The sequence below is a fragment of the Pseudopodoces humilis genome, chromosome 4 (assembly GCF_049639895.1).
Source record: "Pseudopodoces humilis isolate 2021_Gansu_Grassland_sample_001 chromosome 4, ASM4963989v1, whole genome shotgun sequence".
Lineage (NCBI taxonomy): Eukaryota > Metazoa > Chordata > Aves > Passeriformes > Paridae > Pseudopodoces > Pseudopodoces humilis.
Window position 1 is genome coordinate 40108188 of NC_142203.1, and position 17043 is coordinate 40125230.

At 38.7% G+C, this 17043-nt stretch overlaps 1 protein-coding gene across 3 annotated transcripts in view; it reads right to left on the minus strand.

Moving 5' to 3' along the window:
- NTRK2 (neurotrophic receptor tyrosine kinase 2) overlaps positions 1–17043 on the minus strand; it is a 198183-nt gene that overhangs the window by 128123 nt on the left and 53017 nt on the right. For all 3 annotated transcript variants that reach the window (XM_005522628.3, XM_088053983.1, XM_014252329.2), the window contains exons 10-11: positions 15191–15291; positions 13826–13925 (exon numbers count right to left, since the gene is read on the minus strand). In XM_005522628.3, the coding sequence (XP_005522685.1) occupies positions 13826–13925; positions 15191–15291 (201 nt within the window). The remainder of the gene's footprint in view (positions 1–13825; positions 13926–15190; positions 15292–17043) is intronic.

Sequence of the window (17043 nt, forward strand, 5' to 3'; positions counted from 1 at the left end):
AATAGCAGTCAAGATGATGCTAGTATGTGAAATCTCCAACCACATGTACTGCTGTGTAAGACAGATGAAAGTCTATACAAACACTATATTGCAGAAATGGAAAACTGAGTTTATTTGCTCTGCTTCCAATAATCACACAAAATCATATGAAATTCATTTTCCATATTTTTCCATCCTAGATCTATCATCTTATAGACCTTTTCTGCATTATTAGCAACCCCTTTTAGTGAAATTAAACAAGATAAATTTGCTAGAACAGCAGTCACGTTCCAAAAAATGTGAATCATAAGCAGTGAAGCCTGTGTAGTATTTTAAAAATTGACGTATTTGGTTTTTAAGACTAAACTATGGCTATACTGGAAAAATTAAAACCATGAAGTTCTGCTAAATGATGCAGCAAACTATTCTGAGTTATATTTAAGGAAGATATTTATCTACCTGTAGCTGAGTAGCTACACACCAAAATAAGAATGCACAAGTGTATGTGACCACAAATATGAATGTACTTGGAGCCTTCAGTTGTGTAAAAAGGATTCATCAGTTCAGCCTACAACCTGTGTTGTGTCTACTACTGGCACAAGCAAAATAGCTTTTGCTGCACCCATTGTGCATCACACACACATACACACACCGGCCAGTGGAGTCAGCTGCATCTGAAGTGCAGCTAAGGGCACCCTCTGACATTTCAGCTCCTTAAACTCCCTCCTCCACAACATTTTTTGTAGCTAAGACAGAGAAGAATTGGTCCCGGTTCATATCTTGTCCAGAGCAGATTCAGAAGCAATCTTATTACCTGGGGGTCTTCTCTGTTACATTTTTTTAAGTCCTGCCATGTTTGAAAGCAGTAATACCACAAACCACTCATATTTCATTCCCTATTTAAGAAGTTACTTAAGAATCACTCAAAGATGTCCCACTCAACCAGAATCCAGTGTTACAGTGCCAAGGTTAATTGAGGAGCTGAAGGCCAAGATTAAGTTCCACCTGTTCTCTGGGAGGATTTAGTTTCCAATGTTACTTTCCCAGATGCACATGGAAGCTGACACAGCCAACCACAGGACCTCTGCCTGCAGCTCTTCTCTTCCCAGAGAAATGCTGACCCCCATCAACCTAAATTAGCCTGATTCCCAACTACACTCATTTACTGGCAGAGCAGTTAAAGGGGCCATGGTGTAAAAAACATTCTGGCTCATTGACCTTTTTGTAATTTATGAAGGATGCTACAACCACATCAACATCTTTAGATACCAGTGATGCATTCTATGCAGCCTAGATCCTCTTCCCCTTCAAAAATACACCTACTCAGCAAGGTACCACCTCAGTGTAGAGGTATTTCTTTGACTAAGTAACAGACCCTGAATTTTGAAGCTGCCACTGCAGATGAGAAGTTTTTTTTAATTTTCCCCCTCACATTGAAGCAAACAAATTTGCAACCAAGCTGCTGAACTGTAAGAACATATCTCATTAAAGCATTTACATAATATTGCTCACAATCCTGAATCTGAAAATTGCATTTTCTGAATTGGAACAAAGGAAAAAGGTTATCAGTAGCCACCCGCAATGGAATGAGTTGGAAAAAGACAGGGTACTTAACTACCTAATTTTGAAGTACCTAATTAACATTAAAGTAATCTTGGAACTTCGGAGAGCTGAAAGAGACACTAGAAAACCCTCAGAAGCTCTATGCCTTGTTCTTTAAAAGCAGAATAAATGACAGGAATTAATTAGGTATGCAGCGAGTATGGGAGCTCAACAGCAAGGTCACTGCTCCAAGGCCAGCTGATGTGCACAACAGTACACATGGACATCCTTTTTTTACCAGTTGTGGCCAGTGAGAACAGTGCCTAGGTTTACATGTCATGCAGTCAAAAAGCCTGCTTGTAGAAGCATAGGTTGTACTTAGTAAAAACACTGTCCTGACTGCTGGGAGCAAATTAAAATTTGTGAAAATTACCATGGCCACAAAACCTAACCATTTAAATCCTAGGTGACTGTGATTAATAGTGAATGTCTACTGTAGCATGAACACTTTTCAGAGAGCATGGGTGGGTAATAGTCAATTGCATAAAGACTGCAAACATGTGGAATCCCTCTTCCTTTAGCACCAGGAGGGCACAAACTGTCAGCTCAAAACTGCCACAGGCAGCACCAGCAGGATAGCAGTAAAAGACAGTCTCCTCCCAGGATTATCAACTTCTCACTACTCAAACTTGGCACACTTGAGCTTGAGCTGTGCAACTGGACAGACATTTCCAGTCCCTACAGGAACATGCAGACTCTGACCTGAGCAACTATCCCAACACACCAAATGGAAAAGCAAATTATTTCTCCACAGCCTCAAGACACTATGGCTCAACAGCCTGAAAGCATAAATGTGCCTGAGCTGCTTTGTTGGTTTGCTGTCATGCTGCTCTTGTACTTGCCACAGGACCTGTAGAGTATGCCATGTCCCAGACTCAGGTATGGCCTGCTTTGCCAAGGAGCGAAAGGTAGAATATTTCCTCTGATTCCTCTGCCTTCGTTGACAGATTACCTGGTGAACTGCACCCTAAGCCAGAAGACATTCCAAACTATTACATTTCTAAAATAAAGACATGCACTTATTTTATATTCTTCTTTACCAAAACAAAGAACAGAATAAACAGTGCTTAATAAACAGAAAGGAAAGCTTCCCTTCCTTGTGAGTCTTCCTCTGTGCAGCACAGAATGCAAGAACAGCCATGTTGGTCCAACCAAACTGAAACATCTATTGCCCTGCTTCTGACAAGAGTCAAAAGCACCTGCCTGAGGGATTGCATTAGCACAGAGCAAGCACATACCAGAACATCCTTGCCACACCACATCACAAAGACTGCATGTGCCAGAGGTGATACCTTTCTGCTTAATAGCTGTATCTCTGAAACTCACAGCCGCTGGGCAGGAACAAGCCCTGTGCCATCCACCTGACTCACAACCTGCACTCTTCAAGGCACCTTGGCTTTACTATGCCACTGACAGTGGTTGGCAAGTTGACTTCTTGTGATGGCAGCAGAATAGTCTGCATTAATTTTTGCCTGGAGCACACTGGGAGAGGACACTGCAAAAGCAGATGCAATGCACAAGCTCCAGGCACCTTGAGAAGCAGCTGCAACACCCGCCTAGCTGGCAAGCCACCATTCAAAAACGAGGAAAGAGGAATTCAGTAGAGGAGGATCTCTACTACTCTCCAAAATGACTGACAGCTTTGAGAGCTTACAGGCCTCCAAGATTGCCATGGGCAGAAATATTTAGCTTGTGGTAGCCATGAAGATAGGATTTGACATTTTAATTCGAAGGTTTTAATTTGACCTTCAAGCTACAAGAGAGGCATTCAACAAACGCACAGCCGCATCAGAGCCAGCTGAAGACAGAAAACATGGGCAGCTCATAGTGCATATCCCCACATGCCACAGGAGAAGAATAGATAATAGTGCAGTTTCAGATACTGTCTGACAGAACACTGCAATGGCTCTCTCCAAAAAATCAAGGGATGTCAACATGTTCTGGTTCAGACTCTTGTGCAAAAAGGAATGTTATTACAAGGTACACTTCTGTTGCTGTCTGCTTCTACAAGTCACAGAAATATAACTTTCCCAAAGGCCACAAACCTCTCTTGGAAGATGTTTGGTAACAAATATTTCAGCTGCAGCCACCAGCTCCTATGCCTGAGAGCTCCAATGTGAAATAAAGGGTTCTGGTAACTCAATTCACTACTTTTTAAGGAATGTTTTTCTCCTAGTTTGAACTACTCACATCTACTGACCAGAACTAAAGTTAAAATTTCTCCTACTTTAGAGGCCATACATAGCATGTCTCTATGTTGGGGCTGGCCTGTCAAATGTGGAGGCAAATCCATGATCACACTCCTCACAAGGGTAACAAATGGACTCCCTCCAGCTGCAGATGCTTACACATATGATCTGCAGAAGAGTTGTGGCAGTACAGAAATTCTGCAACAACTGTCATCTTCTTAGGAAAATGATGCCTTTAAAATCCAAAATAGCTATGAAGGAAAAGGCCTGAGTTCTCAGACAAGCCAGCTCTGCGGTACCACACCATCAACACTCAGAGCAGGCAAGAGGCAAAGGGGCTGGTAAAGGGAGGAAGACCACAGTCATGACTGGCTGGCCAAAGTGCCAAGAAGTGAAACTTCATGACCAATAGAATCATAGAACAGTTTGGGCCTGAAGGGGACTTAAATATCACCTGGCTTCAAACTGTTTGCCATGGGCAGACTTCCACTGTCCCACACTGCTCAAAGCCCCATCCAACCTGGCCTTAAAGACTTCCAGGGATGAAGCATCCACAACTTTTCTGGGCAACCTGTTTCAGTTGCCTCACCACCCTCAAAGTAAAAAATTTCTTCCTAATGTCTAAACTAAACCTACACTCCTTAAATTAGTTCACATACTTCCTTATGTGTCAGGAAAAGGTGAAGGACGTTTTTATAAATACTTCTTGTATGTTTACTTTGCTACACCTTGTGCTCCAAGGTATTCAGCCATGCTAGACAGTTGAAGGAACAGTGCATTTGACACCATGAATAAAACTGATGTAGGCTAAATAGTAGTTAATAGATAGCTTGTCCATTTTACTTCAGTATAAAGGATCCTGTTACATTGCTTCCTCTCTGACCTCTTTTTTAAGAAGGTTCAAAAAATCAAATAGAGCAAATTAGAAAGATTCTCAATCCTGCCCTAATTTTTTTTTCCAATTTCAAAGATAGATGTCATTTTCCTAAATCTGGTTTCTCATTTCCACACTAGAAGTGCCATCAAGTTTTCCTGGTTTCTGCTATTGGCAAAGCAAACAGTTCTAAATGGGACAAAATAGGTCAGAGAACAAAACAGAAAGAATGACAGATTCTTCTTTAACAAGGCAATTCTGATTTTTTTGCAGAATACAAAAGAGGTATCAGGACAAAATGGACTTTGAGGGCAGCAAAAAAAGTTCTTTCATTTAGAATAACTATTCCTATGTCACTCATGATCCATATATGGAGGAAAAAATATTTTTTTAAAAAGTCTCATTATATGTAATACACTATTCTGATCCTTACACTGGATTATCATCTAGCCTGAGGACTGAATATAAACCCAATATTTTAAGTACATAAATGTGAAAGGCTGGAACACTAGCCACTGTGAGGCAGAGAGGCATACTCATATTGCACCAGTGAGGAAGCACAGGGAGGTCCAGCATCTCCAGGAAAACAACAATTGAGAAGAGTTGCGAGTCACCTGGAACAAGTATGCTTGGCTACCCACAAAGAGAACACTTTGGGGATACACTGCCTGCCGTGAATTAACAGCTAATGTTCAGTGCTGATCCCAGGTTATAGATATTCTGGGAGATGTTAAACATGTGTCAGAGTGTGTGTGTGTGAAAAAGAGATATAAAAAGGACCTAATTTGTTCAAATTATAAATTCTTACTTGAATTTTTTCCCCAGAACTGAAGCAAAACCTAAAGTGTTTCTTTTACTAGATATTCAAGAAGCTTGACTACCTTTTGTCTTGATTTTCCTTAATTATTCTACATTTTGTACTTCTTCATTTCTTCCTAAGAAGCAATAGCACTGCTGCAGTAATGGCTTTACAGAATTTCTTGTTCATTCTGAACGAAGGAACACCATCAACATCACCAGCTCACCCTGCTTTGTGCTGAGTGTGGGACTAGGCACTTGCAGAGTGCCTGTCAGTATCAGCTGTTCTGTGGAAAGTCAGTTCAACTGGCCCAGCCTTCAGGAGGAGCCTCTGCTGCCAGTCACTTCCATATTAGCCTTTTTCCTAATTGGAGATCATACAGTGGACCTCATTTCTACCAATACCTTCTATTAATCTACTATTCATGGTCCAAGCTAGAGTGTTTAAGAACTGCTTGGTTTTTAGCATTTAGCTTTCTGGCATTGACAATTCCTGAAAGGGAGATCAAAACTAAGCACATATGTACTTTACTATTATAGTAAATGGTGCTTAAACCATTGGAGAACTGGGACATCTCAAAGATAGATAGATAGATAGATAGATAGATAGATAGATAGATAGATAGACAGACAGATAGATAATATAGGCCAGCTTTCTTGTTCTTTAGTAATTTTCTTTCTTTCTGATTTACTGGCTTCTATTTCATCTGATTACTTCTTCACTTTGATCACAGGTACACGTACCATTATCATGATCTACTTTCTCTCTACCTTCTATTTCTCTCATCCTCTTATTTCCTCCTATATCCCATCTCACTTCCTTCTAAAATTCTCTATGGACTAATCCACAATTTGCCCTCAAAAAGTAACACACTCCCAAAATAGCATGACCTGCATATGGGCAAAAAGTTCATAAAGCAGGTGAGAATTCACCCTTTGAATATAAAAAACCAAAGGAGAAACTCTAGGCTCTGTAAAATGAAGACCTGTGAAGCAAACGTGGATGTAGACTGAACATGGGGTTGGGACTCTGCAGTTTAAACTTCTAAGACTGTCTTATTCTTTCACTGCCTTGAACTAGGAGATCTGCTTTTTCTGTGTGCCTCAGCCCATACCAAGATAGAGACATAGCAATCATAATTTTCAGCTCTCCTAATTTCTACTGTATCCATGCCTTCTCTTCAATCCCTTTGCATTTCATCCCTAAGCTGTCCTCTACTCAGCATCTCCCCAGTGCTCCATTCCACTTCATGCACACCACATACCTGTGCATTCCTTCATCCCATCACCTCCTCCTTTTAGGGGGAGGGGGAATGAGATATAATAGGTCCTTGTTTGCACTTGCCTTCCTTATTTTTTACTACTAATGGCCATGAGGTCTCAGATAATTTCCCTTTGTTCATAATATCAGTGTTAATAATACCACCATAGTAGTCTGAATCATCTAAAGCTCTAAGCAAGTTAATAACTCCTTTTCTCCCTCGATCATTACAACTGCATTTACATTTTGCAATAAAAGCAGATCAGAGTCAAATGCACCACTGCATCATTAAATTCCCCAGTTCAGATTTGAGCCGTCTTCATAAATCTTGTGTTACATTATGAGGCATCATCTACCAGCTTGTTCCTATTACAGAAACAGCTGCATTCTTCTATGGTATCTTGCTCTTTAGGATTGGACTCAGGAAACCCAACAGCAGACCAAAACAGACACCTGAGATCTAGACATCAAATTTTATATAAGTAAGAATAATGGAACTCTAAAAATGTCTAACAGTATGCTCTGATACAGTGACACAAACCCAAACCAATGCAATAAACAGAGATCTTTTATTTACTGAAATGCAAGAGGATGGTAGCTTAAATATTTTAAGATCTTTGTAAAATCCTTTACATGGAATTACCTTCATGGATCAGTTAATACAAACTCTCATTCTTTTACATATTTATAGCAATTTGCTTCTTAAAAGTAAGGTACTTAGAATCATTAACAACCGTATCTCCCAGATGTTCATGTGCTTTACTGCTGTAAAGCAGTATTACAGCACCCATTAACAACTGATGCACCTAAGACTGACAATTTATATGATTGGCCCATGATTACAGGGACTGGAATGTTAGTGTCAAACAATAAAAAAAGCTCCTTGTGTGTGGTTCAGAATGAGTAATAACACCATTGTCTTTACACTGTCTACTCACTAAAAATACTGCAGATTTTAGCACATTCATTTTTCTCTATATCTGATTTACAACACTGACTCACATGAATTGATCCCTCTTTTATATCCTGCTCATTGACTAAGTAATGGAATGTTCTAAAGATATTAAAGGATTGACACCCACAGAATTGGCATTTAGGTAGGTATAACACAGCACAAAATCACTTCTATAGGTAAAAGTGGAAACTAAAAAAGCTCATTATTTCACTGACTTGCTGAAAGTCAAGCAGAAAATACATTCCCAAGCTACAAACTTGATCTTCTAATGATTTGTCTGAAAAGGCAAAATTGTAAACATTACTGCTTAGTGTATAAGAATTTGAACACTAGGGCATATTTGTCAAACTGCAGATCTTTGCTGACTCTGCAAAGCTTTCATTTTGCAGTTGTTTTAGAATTAAAAGTATTTCTATTTTAACTGCATTTCACTTTTCTCCTACTCCATAGGCAATAACCCAATTGCTTAAGCAAGACATGTGATACATGAGTTAGCAATAAACACAAAAATTCTCCCTTTTCCCACATCAATACTTCAAACTACTCAGCATCATCTAAACACTCCAAAATCCTAATTCTTCAATCATCAATGTGAATGAAACAGAGGGATTTTTTTTTTTTTAATCCCTATCAGCCCCTCTCAGACAACAAGGTGAAGTCAAGGAAAATGTATTAAAGCAGAAAAACTAATGACCATTTGCTATATGTTTACAGACAAGTAAGACATAAAAGATCTTTGCAGACAGCCCTTAAGTAACACATTCCAACACAACCAAAGGAATATGCAAAAGTCTCAGACAGACTAGTAAGATACTCTACTTTCACCTGGATTTTATTTAAAGTCATGTAAACATGATTGTTTGGGTAAATGAGGGTTAAAGTCAGTCATTATGTTATGTCATTGTGTCAGAAGGACAATTCTGGCTTGTAAGGAGACTCTTACCATGCTTTTGTACAGTGTTTCTTACCCAAACAAAAACAGGGTAAGACAAGAGAAATATGCTGCAACTGAAATGAGTTCCATGCTGCTTTCCGCTGTACCATCTTTCAGACCAAAGCTCAAAAAGTTGTAAGTGGTTACAAGCAAGTAAAATATACTGAACTGTGACACAATGAGAAGTATTCCTGTACTATCAGTGTACTTCTGTTGGAATAACCAATGTTTTTATTTAAAAAGTTTTCAAGGATGTTCATGGCCCATACATTACACAAATAACTTGAGAGAAAAAGCTATCAAGAAGCAGGACAAAGTATCCTGTTTGGACTTTGGCAGGCAAATTCCATGGGTGTGTTCCTAATTGTTAATCAGCTTGATGAAAAAGAACAGCACTCTCATGACAGTCCAAATTAAATGAAATTAAACTTACACTCAAAAAAGTCGACAAGCAGCTAGGAAAAACATTAAGGAAATGTAGTATTTTGGGGTGTTTGTCCTTAAAGATAGATTAACCACACGATCTCATTTATTTCTGTACCCTGATCTGCACAGACTTGCAATGCTTGAACGGGGTGAAGAATTCATAGTCAGGACATATATTTAGACACAGGAGGTAGTTCTGAGAGTGCTTGAGGAATGGGAAGCACCTTTCAAAGCACGACATTCAAGCCCAAAGACACAAGATAGCTGGCATTGCCTAAATACAATGCGAATTTAAGACTGTTTGTTCTTTTACCTTTGCACTGCAAAGGTAAGGGAAATTAAATGCAGCTCAAGGCACTGACAGAGACTTCATCATACAAGGTATGAAAGTTGTATACAATGTTTCATACAATATATGAAAAAAAATCCCTCCCACCCCACATGGAACAAGTACACACATTTCCCTCTATTTCTGTCGGTTTCTATCTGTTAACTTAAAACACAGAAGACACTGCTTTGGGTAAGAGTGGCTTCTCTTTCCTTTCTGATTTTGGAAAAACCTATACAAACTCCATTTATCTCTATCAGTAAAACTGCTTTGATAGTACTCTTGTCCCTGACTATCCACCTCCAGATTCCCCAGGAAGCAGGGAGTACTAGGGATATTGTCTTGTCATTGGAATAGGAACAGTTGATATAATCAAAAATGTTTCCATCCTTTTAACTCAATCATGATATTTTGAAGTTTATCCACTAATTTATCTTTCATCAGTTTTCTTTATACTTCCCTTCATGCTTAGTGGCATGATAACATCTGCAAACTGTGTATTGGGCTGGTTGTGCTGCAAACCATTCAGTTACTTCCATCTCTATTCAACATGCAAAGTAGAATAAAACAGGATTAGAATTACTCTTCCACAAATCCTCTCAGGGAGTTCACAAACGCTCCCTTGTCCTCTCTATTCCAGTTCCCTTGTTATTTTTCAGTTTCATAAGCTGGTTAGATGGAGTCAGAAATAAACACAAAACAGTAAGAGCTGTCTTGGCAGCCTCCAGTGAATTCCACCATAAGCATTTTCACATCCCACAGCAAGCAAGCAAGCAGGCAAGCAAGCCAAGGTGTTTCGTAAGAGCAACCCACAAGTCTTAACAAACACATTTACGAAATTAACTGAAGCTTTCACCATTTATGCTACAGCATCTTGCAAGGTCTAAAAACCTCACCTCCAGATCCAGGCAACCAAAAGCAGCAAAATAGAGAATTATGTTCCACCAATTATTCTGATTAATTTTGCTGTGGAAGTCTGAAGTCTAGCACAACATGAGAGTTTTTTGTACTAACCCTATTTTAAGACTCCTCTAGCACAGATCACAGATCTGTTCTGTACTAATACTGTTCCCAAAGCCAATCATTAGAAACTGCAATCTCCTCTAGCTCTGCAAGATAGAGTAAAAAGAATTAAGGCAAGAATTAAAAAAACTGCTTCCTACAGTAAAATCTAAGTTCAATCAGAATACAGAACATCCCAAGAAAAGTGTTTCCAAATGCTATGCATTTCTCTTGAGGAGAAAGTTGTCCTCACCTCTAAAAACACTCTGTTAGTATAGTTTGGAAAGGTAACTGAGCAATATGAACATATCCCAAGTTATTCTCTTACCTTAGATATACCAAATGATTAGAGAAAAGTAAAATTAGGGGTAAGTTATTTTTATACAACTCTTCAACAGACCTTGATGACATATTCATCAATACTGCCAAAGAACTGGAAGTTCCCAGAGGACCTGGTGCTCCTTAACAGAAAGACTGGACACTTTTCTGCTCCATTGAGTACTGGGGAGAAGGTATCAGGGTGAGCTCTGCTGGCAGCCTCTGCACGTGGAGTACTTCCAGGCATGGGCAGCTCTGACACAGCCATAGCTCAGACACACCTGCCTGCTCCACATCTCTTTCTGGGAACTCAGTCACTTGTCAGTCCCACACTCCAACCATGCTCAAACTGTCTAAGTACAGAACTCAGCAAAGACACGAGTTTAGGAAGTGGGCAGATGATGCCCATGTAAAAGATCGGATAAACTGACATTTAAAAGTAGGAGGCATAAAACAATGTCTACAGAAGCTGCAGATGCCTGCTCTGAACCCAAACGAGATGAAAATGTCATCCCTTACATAAAGATATTTCCTACAGGACACACAGTTATGATAGCCTATATACATTTTTTTTTTTCTGATTTTCCATGGAACATTTTTTCCAAATACATGGTTACATGAAAAATGCCATTGGTGACAGCTTGACTGCTCCAACTATTGAATGCTTACTTTGTTTTTTCCAAATTGGCTGCTGAAGAAGGGTGCATAGACATTTAATGATAGGGTGTCTGAGTGACCATGTTGTGTTCTCAGAACACAAGAGAAAAAGAAGCACAGTCTTTTGTGCATTTCTGTCTGATGTAACTCAGGAGGTTACTTCTTATGAATGCAAAAATCATCATGAACTTTGGGGAGGATCTTTAAATCTTGTTTTACACATATTTTCTATGGAAATCTGGATATTTTGCTCATTCCCATTTCCCTACAGAGACTGTTTATTAAACTACCACTGTAGCACACTGTATATGAAGTTTGGATTAATTTTGCTCTAACTGAATTAAATTGCAAATGTCTCAGAATTCTCAGGTAGATGACTTGACCCTTTTACTCACAAATTCCAAGATACACATCTAAATGTATTGATCAATAATGACTGAAAAAAACCCTTCTCATCATGCTTACCTTATTTTCCTCATGTTCAAATAAACCAGATTATTTACTTTCATATTTCAATTCTCAACATATACTTACAATGCAGGTTTTTCAGAGCAGGCAATATTTTCTTCTTAGCCCATGTATTACATTATCTATTTATCTAATCTCAAGTCTTTAAATATTGTTTTAATATGAATTCAGTAATACTGATAATGATAAAAGGAGAGAGTGTTTCTGTACTTTGGACTATGGATAGATGCAGATGGTGAATCTGAGGTGTGAATGCATGCTTTGGAAAAATTTGAGGTCCACTTAAGGGAGAGATGAAAGCTACTCCTTCCTCATAAAGGACTCAAAAGTTATTTGTAACTCACAGTGACATTTCACCATTAAAAATAAAATAACCAATATGTATGAGGCTGCCGCCTTTTTGTAATTTCATACAGTCATTTCCATGAAATCATATTCTTATTAAAATATGATACACGTGGACAATTTTGCAACAAACAACTACTCAGGTCAAACTTACTGATTAGGCAAGAGCACTATTTTTGTGAGAGGAGCTGTATCTGAAGATACCAAAAAACAAGTAGCTTCCCAGAAGGTAACTTAACACTACAACACAAAATAGAACTTTGTGCATTCTCCCTCAGGGTAGGATTTCCTTCCTAGTTTTTTTAATAATGTGTGTTGAAATATTTAATGCATATTTTGAAAAATCTAACAAGTAGTCAGATTTAAAGAGCTAACATTAAACAATTCTCACTGTTTCTCTCAATCAACTTCCACCTACTTCAGCTCTCTAAATGCAATTCAAAAAGCCTCGAACACAAATAAAATTTAGGCTGAATTGTTCAGTCACAGAGTAGCCTTCTGCCAAAACTCTGCAGCTCAGTCCTGCTAACTTCATGTTGCTATTCAGAATATTTCACAATGTTCTCTGCTAATGCTACCCCAAACAGCAGACACTGTCATACTGGAAGGAGGTAAGAGACAAGATTACCATCCCAGCACCAACTAAGTTTCTGTTCTGCTCAAATCCCATTTGTTCCAGGAAATCTACTCTAAAGAGAATACAGGAACACGGAATACAGAGTAGATATCTCTGAAAAGAACACTTATGAAGAGCATGCAAACATTACTAAAATATACATCCAAGTGGTACTGCATCATAAGCACATTTGAGAAGAAGGACATGAGATTAACAGGAGTCTACAACAAGATTACTTACCATGTTCTACACAGACCCTCATCTATGTATCTTAAGAACAAATACCCATCTCCTTTAGCACACAGCAAAGCACCTTCTAGGTTTCTCAACAAGACAGCAAGCTGTTTTTTTAATTTTTTTTTTTTCAATTTCTCTCTTTTTTTTTTAATATATTTTCACACACATCATCAGACACAGATTGATGATACCAGTAAAAGAATATAGTAAGAGAGTTGTTGCAGGTACCTCTGTGCTACACACAGCTCCATCTGTCTGTAAAATACATTAATGAATAAATGAAGGGCTGAGATTTCCCCCTTCCACAGGGACATGAGTACTTGCTGCTCTTCTCGCTCCAGATGATGTTCCCCAAGAAGCACAAGAAAATGCATCTCTCAGAAAGCACCACTGTGACAGGATCCACAGCAAATGCACCTTCTGCTCTTGTCATTGCTTCCCCTTCACCTTAATGGGACATTGCAGTATTGTCTAAAGTACCTCTTACATACAGCACAGATTCTCATCAATCAAACTTGCAACAGCATAAATTTAATTTCCTATCTTCTTCCTACCTACCATGACTTGAGAAATATGTTACTCCAGGAATTGCCTCAGGGGGCTTTGAAGCAGAAGGCAGAGAAATGGTATTTATCCTAAGAAGGAAACAGAAGTAGAACTGTTTGTTCCAAAATTCTACACTCAGTCTACACCTATCTCTGCCCTTACTTACCTGATGAATAACAAAATGTTAAATGTGGCGGCATTTAATATAGCTGCTCCCGGTTCAGCAGACTACAGTCTCAGCTCATACAACCCACAACAATTCTGGAAGGTGTAAAACCAACTCTGCTTACCTTTCATCCCAAACTTAGAGTGTCTTCCAAACTTCAGAATAATGAGGGTTATTACTAATCCAGTGCACACCAGTGCTGCAATTCCCACCACAACGTACACCTAAAAAAAAAATGAGGACACAAACAGAACTGTTTGTTTTGGTTTTGCGTCTTCAAAGACATCCAGCATACATTCAAATTAATCCAGTTATGAAAAGAGATTAATTTCAACTGGAAAACATTTGCACTCAGATCAAAGAGTACAGAAAACAGACACTTGTTGAGGTTTCTTCTATTCTGCAGAGAACAGAGATTCAGACACTTATGAGAACTTTTTCAACATCCTACACACTCAAGGCAGGTGGGAGGGAGTGTACATCACCCTTTTCCCTTCCAGCAGAGTGGCATGTTACAAGAAAACACGTAAGAACAGCACATAGGAAAAAAGAATTTACTGTGGGCATGGTTGAATACTCATATAAATTACCTGGAGTGGCTGTGAAGACTCCATCTGGAAATACCAAAACCAGAGAGGACACAACCATAAAAACCATATGGGCCCTGCTTTAATCAGGGGAGGTTGGACCGGAGGACTTTCACAGGTCCCACCTTTACCACCTTGGCAGTCCAATGACTGTCATCAGAGGAGACAAGACTGTCTTGGATCCTCCCAATTTTTAACACATTGTCCCAACAGTCTGCTCTCTGATTAATGACTGCACACCCTTGTAGACTTGTTGCTGCTTTGGAGAGTCACTGATGGAAGGAGGCTGCAATGACAACCAGGCTGGTAACCAACCACCAGTTTCCAACATTTCAGTTCAGGAAAGCATGAGAGGCAAGGCAGCAAAGGAGGAGGCCCACCACTTCAGCCACTTGTACTAGAATCTATCACAAGCCATTTAATCAAAAACCTCTATGAAATCATGTCTTAAAACATACAGTTAGATTTTGAAAATTCACTGCAGCATATCACCTCTCTAACATGGAGGTGACTCAAGGATGGGCATTCAACCAACAATCTTCATATTACCTTGGAGGTCTTTTTTTTGTAAATGAAGATTTTCTCTTCTTGACTAAAAATTAGATGCAAAGTGTTAGGCTAAAAAAATGACAGTTAAATCATTCAGAAAAGCAAGACACAAAACAGTGGTTTTACTTGAACTAAAAAGTGATTCACTCATTCAAAAAATATGAGGGAAGGACACGAGTGGGGAGCACTGATTTTATTTTTCATCCTTTTTTTGTTTCCAGAGCTTTGATCACAATACAGGAACAACTATAGTTTTATGATAGGCCAGAGTCTTATAGTGTCTGCAATTTTATAAGTTGCACAGCCAAAAAGATCACGAAGATCATGGAGCAGGAAACAATGCTTATACTTACAGTGATGCTATCTTCATTCTCTTTGTTGGAAACATCCGTTGAAGTGATTTGATTACTGTTATTTGTGGCATCTCCAAGATCATTAGGTGTGGTTTCATACTCTTAAAAAAGAAAAATATGTTGCTTTTATCACTTCATAATTTTGATGGGGAAATGGTTTTCTACATTATTTCTGCTCTGTAAGATGGTAAGACCACAATCAACTTTAGGAATTTAAGCTTTTAGGACACAACTCATAATTGTTAAAAAAGCTGGAATATTTTGGGGGTAATCACTGTGGCGTGTAATTGAACAAAGGTGCTGTGACTGGCAAATGTGAAAAAACCCCAATCTATATCATAATGTGTATCCCTACAGGAAACACTAGAGTTAAATGAGAACTCCATCCATAGAACTACTTTCATGTGCTTCTGACTTCCCATTAAAAATGAAAGACTGCCCTCTGTACTGAACTTCACCAGCCTCGTATTCAGTCAAATATAGGACAGTCTTAGAAATTAGCTTGAGCACTTTTGATTTGCTGAGAACAACTTGGCAGATGGGTTTCAAGCTATGTTACTAATATCAAATGTGAAATAGCTGTTTTCATTTGTTTAATACATAATTTAAAAACCAAACATGTTATATGCACAGAGGTTACAGTTTAGCATTGCTATCATACAGCTAAACTATTAAAAATTCAAGTGCCTGAGATGGTATGAAGAGATTTGATTGATTTATCAAAATAGTTCTACTGACATGGCTGCAGGGGCAAAACCAGGACTACTCCATACAAAGAATGATCATGGCTCAATTATTTCTAAGAACTTCAAAACAAAATACAGATATTTATAGTCCATAATTTCCTGAAAAAAAAAAATTCAATGAGAGAAAAATAGTTAAGTGTTATATATATATGAAGTTAAGCTAAAAATGCATTAAAATAAAATTTTAAAATGCATTTATTTTATTATTACATCTTCCAGATGTATTTTATTGTAATTTATTATTACATCTGGGTACATACATAACATTTTAATTTCACTATTGTAATGTATGCAGATGAAAGAAACTAAGGGCAATAACTATGCCTATTATAAAATACACCTCCAGCATTGTAAGTTTGAAATTAAATGGGTATTTCTTTACATGCTTGGCTAAAATCAGTGCCATAAGCCTGCAGATGAAACCTTAAATGTGAATTTGAACAAGGTCTTGCTAACTATATTGGCAGGATCATTTCTGAGCAAGGAGCTCCAGCTGAGCAAGAACAGGGAGGGCTTGCACCTAAGCACTATTCTCCTTTAGCTCTCAAGGCCAGTTTGGAGAGCTCAGCTGGCAGCGTTAGTAAGAAGTTGCACTGGGCTTTTGATCTTCAGGCATGCAAGGACATATCTGCTTTCTGCAAAGCACTTTCAGGCTGCAGATTTTTTTTTGGTACAGGAAGCTGTCAGCTACCTCTGGCACCAGTGCTACAGTCAGCACAGTCAGGATGTCTAAACAACTCACACAGTCTGTTTTGGCTCTAAACTATGCATGCCAAAAGACAGGACTCTTTCAAGACAAAATACGTATTAAATATACACAGCTTTCAAGAGAAAAAAATTAATTTCCTCATCTTTTACCATTTGAATTCTCCAACTCCATACTGCATCTGTGTGTGTGTGGTTACCACGCAGCAAGGTTAGAGCAGCAGCAACAGGAGAATGGACAGCATTCCTTGCTCATCCAGGTAGCACAATAACTGCCTGAATGGCTCACCCGCACAAGCAGCCTAGACTACCAGATAAGGTTCTGTGCTGACCATCTGTCACTGAGAGTACATCCTTTGCCAGAGCAAAGGAGGAGACTTCTACCTCATTATTTGCAGGCAA